This window comes from Tiliqua scincoides, chromosome 14 (assembly GCF_035046505.1).
Source record: "Tiliqua scincoides isolate rTilSci1 chromosome 14, rTilSci1.hap2, whole genome shotgun sequence".
In the NCBI taxonomy this organism is placed as follows: Eukaryota; Metazoa; Chordata; class Lepidosauria; order Squamata; family Scincidae; genus Tiliqua; species Tiliqua scincoides.
The window spans coordinates 1,993,069-2,006,521 of NC_089834.1; the positions used below are offsets into that span (position 1 = coordinate 1,993,069).

Genomic DNA, 13,453 nt, shown 5'->3' on the forward strand with positions numbered 1-13,453 from the left:
GCGGTGGTGCCCCCCTTCAAGTGGCAACCAGTGCAGTTGTCCCCGCCTGCCACACCCTAGAGATACCTCTAGGTATCTCTACTGCCTGGGTTTTGCCTGCTGCCTGCTGCTGCCTGGGTTTTGGAAGCTCTCCTTACACGGGAGTTTGCCTGATCAAGCGCTGGGCACAAATCCTCTCCCCAGATTCTTTCATGCCTTGTCCCTGCTCTGAGCTCCCATTCAGCTACACCTCTCCAACCTGCTTTTCTACACCCCCCCCCCCAATTTCTCTGCAATGGTTGGTGACTGTGGCTGTGTCATTTCATCAGTAGTGCCCCCAGCCAATGCCAACAGACACGCTATATAGTTGCCTGGCTGATTGAGCCGGGGGGGGGGGCGCTGAGAACATCAGATCCGGGCGAACTTTTGTTGAAATGTGGAGGTATCTGCTTGGCAGGCTCTTGAATGTCACTTGCTGAGGACACGGGGAAGAAGACAGGGGGGCGATTGTTTGCGCTGATGATCTTCCATTGGCCTCCTGGACTCCTCCTGTCCCCTGTCCTCAGGCTTTGTGGAGGATTCTTGCCAGAATGCAGAAGGGTTTGCGTGTATGTGAGGGAGAGGAGAAGAAGACAGGCCAAGGTGCAGAGAGGAGAGCAGCCTCTGTGGAGCGACACCTGGAACTGCCGTTTGCTGAGTCGGATGTCCTGCGTATCTTGTCCTGACCATCAGCCGCATTGTGAGGGTCTCCAGTAGGGGCTTCCCCCAACTGTCCCTGGAGATGTTGCTGACTTGAGGTTGGCAAAGCAGGTGCTGTGGATTCATTCCCACTTCTGTGAAGTGCAGAAGAGACCAGAAAAGACCTGAGCCAGGGTGCAGCCACCGAAATTGAGTGGCGAGAGAATTAGAGCAGGCAAAAGAATTCCTGTACCCGGCTTGTAATTAGTCTGTGGAACTCCTTACCATGGGATGTGATGATGGCGTCTGGCCAACCTGGACAGCTTTTAAAACGGATGAGTGGATGAATAACACAGCTAACATAGCTAGTTGTGTTAGCTGAACCTCCATAGACAGTACTGTATCTCTGCATACTGAATGCTGGGGACAGGCTGCAAGGGGAAGGCTGTGGCCTTCAAGCCTTACCTATGAGTTTCCAGAAGCATCTAACCAGCTACTGTTGGAAAGCAGGGATGGTGTAATCAGGAATACTGCCCGTTACCATTTTGGCTCCACACACACACACACACACACACACACACACACACACACCATGCTCCTTGCATGCTACCATCAAAGCTAGTAGTGTGGGACTTCTGGGCGTACTGGCAGTGTGCAAGAAGCGTGACAAGGAGGGGAATGATCTGCCTCTTGCTGGAGTGGGTGGGAAGCAGGTCACTGTGGCTTTCATTTGGAGTGGGCTGCAGGGAGGTGGCTGCCACAGGTTGGGGGTGAAGCTTGCTAGCCCTCAGGTCCCTCGCAATCCCATACCTGTGTGGACTCTTACCTGGTGCAGCAAAAAGGCATCCCTGGAGTCCTCCCATGACACAGTGGGCTGCAGAATGGGAGATAGAGGAGTCCAACCCATTTGGGCCCAAACATAAGGATATAAGAGAGGCCCAGCTGCTGCTCAGATTGGGCTCGAGGAGGCCCGTTGCGCCCAGAACCCTCTGTTTTCCCAAAGAGGCCCACCAGCTTCCTCTGAGAAGTCACATGCAGAAGATGAGGAGCCTGTCCTGTCCTGCTGTTGCTCCATTGCAGCTGGCATTTGGGTACAAGCTGCTGCTGAACCTGGAGGTGACCCTGGAGGGACTGCTGGTCCTCTGCAAAGTTCAGAGTGAATTTGTCCTTGTCATGGGATGCTGGGATGGCATCTGGCCTAGATGCCTTTCAAACAGGTTTGGATAGATTTAATGGAAGAAAAGTCCATCACAGGTTACCAGCCATGATGGGTTTGTGCAACCTCCTGGTTCTAGAAATAGGCTGTCTCTGAATGGCGTGCAAGGGAGTGACCATAGGATGAAGGGGTCTTGAGTGCTCCCTGAGGCACCTGGTGGGCCACTGTGAGATGCAGAAAGCTGGACTGGATGGGCCTTTGGCCTGATGCATGCAGGGCTCTTCTGATGTTCCTTAGGTCTCCCATTATGTGAGCTTCTCAGAAATGAATGGGAGATGTGCAGAGTCCCTGTGAATCAGCAGGAGTGCTGGGGCCACTTGGCACTCTGACTTGGGCACCAGAACGAAAGTGACGCACGATTGGAAGCTTATACCAGAACGTGCTAAACTTCCTCTGCCCCAGCTCTGCTCCTCTCTGCAAAAGGAGCCCACACTGGGGGCTGCCTTTTGGAAAGGGTGGTTGGAAGGCACCTGCGTATGCTTGGGTGGAGAGAGCGGCTTCCTCTTCCTCCTCCTGCTGCTGTCAAAGAAGTTATTGGCTGGTCCCTTCAGGGCGGAGAGAGCTCCTGTGCCCCTGGACTCTGGCTGCCTGTCTGGGCCTTTGGGTGATTGTCTGTCCCTGAAGGGCTTGAGCAGCTGGCAGCTGTTTCGCTGCCAGCATCACCAACCATCCACTCCCAGTGGCAAGGGGTGTTCAGAAGGTGTGCCAATGGTTAACTGGTCTCACTGGTGGCTCTGGTCTCTTAGGAGGACGTGAACCTCTTTCTGGGTTCAACTGGAACACCAGCCAGGCTCCACAGGATTGAGTGCTCCTCCATTCGCATGCAGTGTCTGTGCATAACCAATGCGCATGTCAGAGAAGACTGAACTCCAGCCCCTCACCTGACACTTCACTCTGTATGTCCACGGAGTTTTCTGTTTGTGTGGAGGAGACTTCTGTCAGGAGATTCCCCCTTCTGTAGACTGTGGTGGTGCTTTGAGAACCAGGTCTGGGAGCACCCTTTTTGGCTCACACCGATCCCCCCCCCACATGGCTGACTGTGGAGGCAAGAAGTGAAAGATGGTGATTGTAGCAGACTCCCCCCCCCCATCAGCATTGAGACTGCAGGTTCCTCTGGGGAAGGGCCAGCCTCTGGTTTGTGCCACCATGTGACACATCGTGTGTCTTGATGGCGCTGTTAGAGTTGGACATGAGGTGTGCGGACGAGAAGGTCCGAGGTGAAAGTCATGCCTTGGCTGCCAACTTGCTGGGAAGGCACCTTTCCTCACCCTCTCCCACAGCCTGGAGAAATGAAGGTGACAGCAGAGATTGCTGAGAGAAGGCTGGAAAAATGCTGTGCATATGTTGTGTGTGTGTGTGCGTGTCTACCCTGCCGGCATACGTGCGAGTCACAAAACGAATGCCTGCCTGTGCCTCTGAGTGTGACAGGCTCTCGTGGGGGCCTGGAGAACCCTTGCAGTGGTTCAGTGCAGCCCTGAGCTCCAAATTCTTAAAGGAGCGGAGAGGGGCTGTGGTCAGGATGGGAGGTGGGAGAAATGGAGGTGGGAGGTGGGAGAAATGGAGCCCCAAGGACAGGTCCAGCAGTTGCTGCACTTTTGGGGTGAGCCGGGCTTGTTTCCTGAAGTGTCCTACCAGGGAGGGGGCCTTTCCCAGTTTGAAGAGATAGCAAGGGACGATGGAACAGTGTTTTGCCTCTCCCTTCCTGATCCTCGCAGGGCACAGAGTGGTGTGATAGGCTGCAGGGCCCGGGCAGACTGAGCGAAGTGCTTTTCCATGCAACGCAGGGCATATGTGTGGCATCTCGCGCTGCACCCTGTGGTGATAGCTTTGTGGCATTCAAAGCACAATGAGACCCACGTATTTGCCCAACGACAGTTGTCAGCCATGTTTGCCAAAGGGACCCTCTGTGCCTAGAGAAGCTGGGCGAGCAAGGAGGGGTGCTGACTCTGTGGTGCCCGCTTGGCGAGCATCCTGTGGGGGGCAGCCTGGGATGGGACCTGGCCAGGTGGGTCTTGCACGCTGGTGGGGATGGAAACCAGGATGTGTGACCTGAGGAGGAGAAGGGGCTGAGCCGGTTTTGCTTGTGGGGGGCTCCAGCCCACCCCCCAGTTCCTTCTGGGCTGCTGTCTGTCACCACCTCCTCTTGGCCCTGCTGAAGCAAGAGGGTTGAGCAGCGCATGCCACCACCACTCCCAGTGGATTCCCCCCCATTTGAGGCCAGTGGTGCTAGACCTGGAGGCCAAAGGGGACTCTCTGCCCTACCTCCTGTTCCTTGCCCACAAGGTGAGGAGGAGGCAACGACACCTGGGGTAGTGGGGGTGCACACAAGAGGCTCTCTGTTTCAGAGTAGGAGGCTTCAGACCTGCTCCATGCCCGACGACAGGTTCGCTGGAGCTGATTCAGCCTCCAGTGCTGGAAAGCGGCTGCCGGTCAGTGCAGGTGACACCAGGCCAGCTGAACAGAGGCCAGGCACTGCAAGAGGCAGCTTCCCATGTCCAGAGGCTGAGGAAGGTCTCCTGGGGAGACCTCCTTGGGGAGGTTTGGGGCTTGGAGGTGCACAGGAAACTTAGCAGGTGGACTTGCAGGCAGTGGTCCCTGGGCACATCAGGAAGCAGCCTTGCCTGGTGCCTTTGGTCCACCTCCCCTGGAAAGTCACCAGATCTCCAAGACTTCAGAGTCACCTATTTGTACATGGGTGCTGCTGCCAGGGATTGGCCCAGGTCCTTCTGCATGCAGAGCTTGAGCTTTGAGCCCTTCCAAAGTGGGGGGGGGGGACGACAGGTGAAAGCCCTGCTGGCCCATTCGTGCAGACACCTGGTGCAGGTTGCATCAGTGGCAGGTTGCAAGCGGCCTGAGGGGCCAGTGGACTCGCAGTGAATGGCACTGCCACTTCCTCCTTCCAACCTGTGACCAATCCAGACCACACTGACCTGCTTCTTACCTGCTCAAGTAAGAAGCAAATCAGTCCCTTCCTTGTAGTGCTCCTTGCACACTGCTGTGAAACCCAGAAGTGTGGGACTTCTGTTCATTTGCGGGGACGGTGCGAATGCTGTCCATGGATGTGAATGCTCTGTCCCTGCAAATGAAACCAGAAGTCCCACACTTTTGGTTTTCACAGCAGTGCTCAAGGAAACAGTCAAGGTTTTGGGGGTGGTTTTTTGGGGTAGCGCAGAGGCAGCATACCTGAGACAGCATCAGCAGGTGTTCCAGGTCATGCCAACCTTGGTGAAAGCACGAAATTAACCAAGCGCTGCTGAGCAGAGGCAGTGGCCTCTGTCTGCTGATTTTGAGCACCAGGATGGGGAGGACAATCTGGCCCCCAGGGTCTTCAGGGAAGGATGGGTGAGACTCTCCCAAGGAGTCTGCTGGAAAGGTCTCCTGCACAATGCCCCTTGAAGTGAGCAGGAGATGGGTGGAAAGCGGAGTGTGGAATTGCCTGGTGTCTGTTCTCTCAGTGGACGCTGACTCGGTCAGGTTTAACTCAGGTTCCCAATGACTTGTCGTCCCGTCAACTGCCTGAGGATCTCTAGCAAAAGTTGTCCCAAGCTTTAGTTCCCAGGGGCCGTTGGGGAGAATCAGGGTGGCTGACCCGGACTTGAAACAGATTTGAACTTGTTGTGTAGCTGAAATCTGTGGTGTTGAGGTCACATTCTTCAGTTTTGGGCCGTGACTTTTTCTCCTCCCCTTCCTCTGGGCAAACCCTTCTCCTCCTGCTCGACAAAGTGAGGGTGATGTGATGGAGGTCCCTCTTTTCTCCACCCTAACCTTGTAATGTTTTCAAAGCAAACAAGATAATGAGCCCAGTCCACAGGGACGCTCCCCTGTGTAAACCTCAAGGAAATTGAGAGTCAGGATGGTGTTGTGGTTTGGGAGTTGGACTTGGATCCAGATTCAAATCTCCACACAGCCGTGAAGCTTTCCGGGTGACTGTGAGCACTCTTTCTCAGCCTCACCTACCTCACAGGGTTGTTGTGAGGACAAAATAAGGGAACCATGTACACCACTCTGAGCTCCTTGGAGGAAGGGTGGTATAAAAAAGTGAAAAGAAATAAATGAACAGGATATATCCAGCTGTTCGGGATGACATTGCCTTCTTCTTGAAGGATAAGGTCCGCAGCCTGGGGATGGGCACTGCATTGTTCCTGTTTGGAGTGATGTGTGCAGAGCTTAGGCTGCTGCTCTGACTACCTCCTTTCCTGGACCAGTCAGCCCTGGCTGTAGTTCTCCATGCACCAGTTAATCAAGACTGGACTACTGTAACAGGCTTGCGTGGGGCTGCCCTTGAAAGCCACTCAGAAATTTCCATTAGCGCAAAATGCAGCTGCATCAGGTGGTTGATCTGGGTCACTCTGCTGCACTGGCTGGTGGTCTTTTTCCAGGTGCAATTCAGTTTCCTGGTTGTTCCCTTGACAGTCCAAGCACCTGAGCACTCAAAGGACTGCCCCCTTTCTGTGAAGTGACCCGCCCCCTGAAATCAGCAAGAGGGGGCCTTCTGTGTCTTCCACCATTGGCAGAGATTTGGTTGAGAGAGGGCCTTCTCTGTGGTGGCACCCTCCCTGTGGAGCTCACTGCCTGTAGGGACCCACTGCTCTCATCCACAGCTAAAGAACCATTCAGTTTCCTTAGCCTCTGGGGACCTACTTTAGTTTTCCTGCCTTGCTTTGGTTCTGTTTGCTTTCTGCTCCTAGGTTGCTTGTTTAGATGTTTGGCCCTTTATTTGGTCATTTATTTGCTGTGTTGTTTTCAAAAATTGTGGCCCCCTGAATGCCTCCTTGTGGAAAGGAGGAAAGGCTCCCACAATGTGAATATCTAATAAATGTGAAATGCCTACAGAAAGGCTCATGCAGACCCCTGGCCCACACTGACTGTCTTTGTTCCTCTTCCCCTTTCAGATTGACCCCAAGGTTGCATTTCCTCGCAGAGCACAGCCCAAGGTAGGTTCCGTTGTTTGACTCTCAGAAATGGGGCTCACCTGATCTCCCAGATGATGGGCACAACTGATTTCTGCATCAGGCTGCAAGCCTTTTCCTCAGCTAACGGGGCATGCACTAAGTGGGGGGCAACTCCGAAGAGGTGAACAGGCCCAGCCCAAGCTGAACCCTTTCCTGGCTTGAGGCTCAAGGTCTGCCTTCCCCTTTTTGGTGCCTGTGTTAGTGTGCATGCGCCCTCACCTCCTTTGCTTTGTGCCACTGCTGTGAATGTCTGTGAAAAGCCTTCCTGGCTTTTCTCTTGGTCTTCTGCTTTGAGGCTCACTTGCATCCCTGCACCTGCAACATTGGCTTGGTGGAGCAGTGCTGTTGCCCTACTGAGTTATATCTCAGCCTAAAGTCATTCTTCCTTAAGAACATAAGAACAGCCCCTCTGGATCAGGCCATAGGCCCATCTAGTCCAGCTTCCTATATCTCACAGCGGCCCACCAAATGCCCCAGGGAGCACACCAGATAACAAGAGACCTCATCCTGGTGCCCTCCCTTGCATCTGGCCTTCTGACATAGCCCATTTCTAAAATCAGGAGGTTGCACATACACATCATGGCTTGTAACCCGTAATGGATTTTTCCTCCAGAAACTTGTCCAATCCCCTTTTAAAGGCGTCCAGGCTAGACATCATCACCACATCCTGTGGCAAGGAGTTCCACAGACCGACCACACGCTGAGTAAAGAAATATTTTCTTTTGTCTGTTCCAGCTCTCCCAACACTCAATTTTAGTGGATGTCCCCTGACTCAATTTTAGTGGATGTCCCCTGGAAGGAAGGATGTCCCCCTTCCTTCACATTTTTAAGGAGAAAGAGAAAGATGGGGTCTGAAAGCGGAGAGACAGAGTTGAGCGGCGTGAGAGCCACATGCTGCACTAACTAAATGAGCATGAATGCTCTCCTGTCACTGTCTGGATTCAGATCTGAAAAGGACACTCCAGACAACTGGGATAGCCAGAGGGGCTGTGGCGCCTTTAAGAGCTGTGTAGAAAAGGGGACGGATTGATTAATTACTTGCACAGAGCTTTTACTGAGCTCAAAAGGTCCTTGCCCCAAGCAGACTACAATATAAACACTTGATGAGGGGAGGGAAATGGAGACAGAGTAGAAATGGGAAGAAAATACAGTTAAACATTTAACTGTTGAACATTTGACTTTAATTTTAGTTTTTTTTCCGCCTTTACTAAGCAAGTCACCTGTGCGAAGGTTCCCTTGTCTCCGCCGGGTGGGGAAGGGACAGACTTCCCTGATGTGGGATCAGTTTGAAGATCCAGAGCTAGTTCAAGAACTGTGGCTCAAGGAGTGGAGGGGTGCTTGGGGGTGCCTCCCAGTGCGTGCTTAGGCCAGGCATTTGTCTTCAGACGGGCTGAGCTCGCTGTCCTCGCACACAAAAGCTCACTCCTGGTTCTACTCCCCCCTCCAAAGTTTCTTGGCATAATTTTCTGGGGGGTGGGGGTGGGAGAAGAACCTCTATGTTGTTGCAATTGTTGCCCTTGTTGATCAATTATAAACTACCCAGAGGTCTAATGGAAGACGCCAGCTTTCTTCTTGAACGCAACTGCTTGTGTGGCGCAGGGCACTGCCTCCTCCGCCTTGGCCTCTGGTTGCGCTAGAGATTACCAGCCTGGGAACAGGTGTGCCCCCCATGCAAGCAGCGAAGGGGGTGGAGAGGAGGGCGATGCGGGCAGGCAGCAAAGAGGATCAGGGGCTGAGAACAGAGAGTCCTCAGGTATCCCAAGGAACCGGAGCCGGGGACCACATGGTTGGAATTGGGTTAATTCCATTAAGCAGTTTGGTGACAGAAGGTGCTTTAGTGTTGGGGCGGGCGGCTGGCCAGGGCCGAGAATTGCCGCGGATTAGCCCTCCACTCCCCGGGCTAATGAGGAGCATGTGTTCCATGGAGAGGGCAGGGGCACGAAGCAGGAAGAGCCACTTTGGGGCGGGCTCCTCTTGTGCTACGAGCAGCCCTCGGCCCTTTTTGGCACTTGGGAGTCTCGGGAGACATGCTAATGAGATTCTTTGTGCCTTTTCCCAAATGTGCTTTTAATTTCATTGGTTTTGGAAAAGCGTGCCTCCGGTGGCAGGTTTTGGGTGCTCTTTCAGTGTCAGGGCAGGAGTCGGCTGGATTTGGCCCACAGGGCACACACCAGCAAGAGCGCACAGAAGGTGCAAGAGCACTAGGCGGGTAGGGAGAGAGGGGTCATGTGAGCCCAAAGCCGCCTCCCACTCTCATCTCCATGCAGAAAATAACACCTGGACCTTCTCCTGGCTCCAATCCTGACAGCACCTTCAGACCAGGGTGACCAGATGTCTTAAAGAGGACAAGACACCCCAAAATGTAGGGCATCCAAGAAGAATGTGGGACGTGGCAAAATAAAAGCTAAAAACACTCACATATTGATTTCATGGTTAATTTAAACACTATATTATTTATTAAATTTGAAAATATATTAGATAGAATTTATTACATATAATTTGTTAATTACAAGAAGGCTATGCACTGCCTGCAGGGGCCACTCACAGGGAAAAGGAAGGCATTTAAATTCTTTTCCAGGATGCTAAGAAAGAGGACACGTCCTGCAGAAAGAGGGCGTCTGGTCACCCTGATCCAGCCTCAAAGGTCCCAGCTGACAGTGCAGGTGCCTTCATGTGCTTTAGAAAGTGGTGGCGTCAGGTTGGACTGGCAGTAGCTTCCTTGAACTCCCAGCTGGGAGAGGACTGGGAGCACCCACGGACCTGCAGGGGCTGCTGATTCCAAGCCACGGGAGTGTTGGGGCTGTGTGCGGTTTGGCTGCCTGCAACTGGTCTGCCGTGCCTGACTATAAAGCAGTGGTATTCAATCTTTTTTGTTCCACGAAACCTCCCCCCCAATAAAGTACGAGATTGGGACCCACCCCTAACCCTGCACCCTCTCCTGGGATCCTCTCCTGAGATTTGCCCACTCCGTTTCCCCGTACCTCTTGTGTCTTCATAACAACCCTGAGGTAGCAGCCTGAGCTGGGCCAGACAGCGAGAAGAGGCTGTGTAGGATTATATCAAGAGCCAGGTTTGAGAAGGCTGCTCCATGATTGGATTGGACCCAGGCTCTCTCTTGCGCATTTGAATGTGAAAGGTTGATCCACAGGTTGAAGACCACTGCTTGAAGGGGGGATTTCTCAGCATGTACAGATAAGCATTTCAAGTGCAGGAGGAAAACCACAATCTTCTGTCCTGGAAAACAGAATCCCACAGCTGAATGAACGAGGCCAGCCAAGCCCCTTTGCCCAATTTCCCTAAGTAAACTGTTTTGCATAATTTATCCCACGCTTGACCTCTGAAAATGGTAGTTTGGAAGTTCCTTTGGCTTTGGGGGATTCACAGCCTTTATACCATCTCAGGGTCTGTAGCTTGATTGGGGGAAAAAAGTTAGAGAACAGAGTCTGCCTGGGATTGCAGCATACCTCCAACTCTTGCTCTAGCCTTGCATCACTGTGGCAGGCAGCCAGCAAAGGGAAATGATGTGTTCATGTTAGGGAGAGAAGCCCTGCCCTGCCCGGTCCTGCTGCCCCCTTCCCTGGTCACCCTCTGACCCTTCTTCTAGATGGTGACGCGGACCAAGAAGATCTTTGTGGGTGGCCTCTCCGTCAACACCACCGTGGAGGACGTGAAGCAGTATTTTGAGCAGTTTGGGAAGGTGAGTGTGTGTGCGGCCTGGTGGAGTCCAGGGCTGGGTTCTGCTGGGGAGAGAGGGCATGTCCACGCCACAGAGCCAAATGGGTTTAATCATCCCAGCGAACCTTGGGATGTGTAGTTCTGGGGGGGGAAGGAGTTCAAGAATGTCAACAGCATTCTCAGAACTGTACCAAATTACAATCCCCAGAACTTGAGGTGGGGGGGGGAGATAAAGACACCATAAAGCCAATTTTTTTATACTCAAAGGGCTCGTCTGAATTTCCTTAAAGCAAGCGGCTCCGTTTCGGGCTGGTAGCTTCTTGCTGAGTTGCCTGTAGCCAACTTTGGGGCTTGGGTCCCTTGACCAGAATGGAGCTGCCCAGCCTCCCCCTCCCACCTCTAAGAGCAGTTCATTGAGCAGGAATCAACAGCAGAAACGTTTTTGATAGGTTAATGCAGGAGCTGGGAGGGGACAGTGCTGATCGCGGTGCTTCTGAGAGCATAGTAACAGTGGCCAGTTGAGAAGTTGGCAACTCCGACTTGGAGGGTTTTTTTTTTATAAAGGTGCTCTGCCCCTTGCCACCGGGACATGGTACCTGAGGTATTGGTTCTGCTTTCTTCTGAGAAGTCCTGCCACAAGACCTTGTTCTTGGTTTAGAGTCAAAAGGTGGCCGTTATGTTTGAAGAAGGTATCCAGCCCCCCCAGCTGCAGGGCCTGCAAATTATTTCAGAGTTTTGATCCAGAAGTAAATGGTTCCGTGAGCCTTATTCTTGACCCCGACCCCGCTTTTCCTGCTAATTATTATTATATTTAACATAATTAGCCTGGGGTGCAGGCTGCCAGGAAGTTGTTGTGTGCGAGCCTTGTGGAATACATGGGAGCAGTGTGAGGACTTCCTGAGAGACGGTGCTTCAGGAGTCCAGCCATCCTGTCCTGCCCTCTCCTCTGCCCCCTTCATGGCATACACTGCCTGCTCTAGGAGGTAGCCAGTTCCTTGTTCCCCATACTGGGGGGCTCTCCTCCCCCCTTGATCATTGGATCTCCTTAAACTGTTTATCCTTCCTCCAAGTACTCGGCCCCAGTTCTGAGGCCTTCTGCCAAGCAGGGTCCCCCCTACCACTGCTGCATTCAGAAATAGGACTGGCATTTGGGGACAGGGCATTGGAGGCTGCCTGCCTTTTTGTTGTAAGGAAGCTGTTTGCTTGTCCCTTTTGGAGCATCGGTTCACCTGTGGGCAGGGCCTGTGCAACCCAATTGCCCCAAGGGTGGAAAAGCACTCCCCAGATTCAGGTTCTTTCTGGCCAGCACACTCAGATCCTTGTCTGGTCAAGGACACACCTGCTTTTTGGATAGAACCAGCACTGATCGCACATGGTGTCACTGTGATAATTTCTAGCAGAACATTTGAGAGAGAGAGAGAGAGAGAGAGAGAGAGAGAGGCTGGCTTTCAGTGGGATCTTTCAAGGGATTTTTGGGCAATTATTTAAGAGTGGCAAGGGTGGGTGAACCCCCCCTCCCAAATTGCCCACCCCTTCCACTTGGACGTAATCCTAAGTATGCTGACTTGAATCAATGGATCTTGCTTCTATTTTAAGGCCTTAAAAACAGAGGTGATTTCTGTGGGTTTGGGAAGGTTCTAAAAGAGAGTATCCTCCCTGAAGATTGGTTCTTTTTTCTCTCCCCCCCCCCCACCACCTTATGTTTCCTGGAACCACTAGCAGTGTGTGCAGGATTCGTGTGAATTGTGATGTTCCAACAGCACAATCCCATCTGGTCCTTGCACTGCTGGAACTTGCAGTCCAACTTGCAGTTGGGCACAAGTCCAACTTGCCTCGAAGTTACACCAGTAGTATAGCTAGTGTGGGTCTGAGGAGACAACTGGCACTCAGAAAGCCTGCCCAGAAGTTTTCTATATACCTCTGGTTGGCTGTCTGATCCGCCCACCATAGCATGCAACATGTGCTCCTTCGGCACAGCCACATGCTGTAGTGTGGCGGGGGTGCAGTATTGGGCTGTTGTCCAGCCTCGTTGATCCAAATGATCTGGTGGGAGGCAACTCCCAACAGCCAGGGGTTCGGATACCACTGACTGTTCTTTGCGTGGGTCAGTTTGGTTCTTGGAGTTTTTACTTGCATGTGACGATGCAAAGAGAACGGGTAGGGATTAGGCAGTCGAGGCCCAGGCTGGAAGCCTTGAAGTTCAGAGAGCAGAAGCTCAGTTCTCCGAGTGGAATGCTGTTCCCTGGGTTTGATCCCTCAGGAACATTTTGTCCAAGGGTCACACCATTGCGTGGCACTCGCTGGGATAGAGTAGTGCAGGCCAGGGAAGCTCTTCCTCCTGAGGTTGCGCCCAACACCCTTTCTGCCCCTTCTGTTGTCTTCCTGGAGGCCCACTCCTTGTGGGCGGCCCTGGCACCTGCACCCAACTCGCGTCTTACCTACCTGTGCCTGTCGTGTTCCTAAGTGCTCTTCTATGCCGTTGCTTCCACAGAGCCCCTCCCTAGGACTTAGGAGCCAGCCCAGGGGGCCGTGGATGCTCTGTGCTCAGTAGTGGGCAGTGAAGGGGGGCACCTGCGTGTCCCAGCATCCCACACAGAGCAAAGGTACCAAAAACGTGTAGTTTTCTCCCCCTTCTGTCTTCCGGCTTGAGAATCGCCAAACCAGCCTCACTCCCCCCTCTTCTCTGTTCACCGTAGTGTGCCCATGGACTTCTGTAGATAGCTGATCATTCTCTGTATAGTTAGACTTCTAGATTTAGGACCAAAAAATTACATTTCAGCTGTTTAGTGGTTTATTTTTTCCTCCTCTCCCTCCTACTGTCGTGTTTTAATCTTCTGTTTGTAGTTTCCGAAGGTTGCAGAGTAGACGGTATTGATAGCAATTTGTGTTTAGCATCACTTCATTTGCACTCCCCAAATCATCTGCCTGGCCAGTGTGAATGCTGAGTGTTTCA

General features: G+C 52.8%; 1 protein-coding gene across 4 annotated transcripts in view; it reads left to right on the top strand.

Moving 5' to 3' along the window:
• Nucleotides 1-13,453, top strand: part of MSI1 (musashi RNA binding protein 1) — a 47,091-nt gene that overhangs the window by 8,344 nt on the left and 25,294 nt on the right. For all 4 annotated transcript variants that reach the window (XM_066609663.1, XM_066609664.1, XM_066609665.1 and 1 more), the window contains exons 5-6: nucleotides 6,766-6,807; nucleotides 10,430-10,522. In XM_066609663.1, the coding sequence (XP_066465760.1) occupies nucleotides 6,766-6,807; nucleotides 10,430-10,522 (135 nt within the window). The remainder of the gene's footprint in view (nucleotides 1-6,765; nucleotides 6,808-10,429; nucleotides 10,523-13,453) is intronic.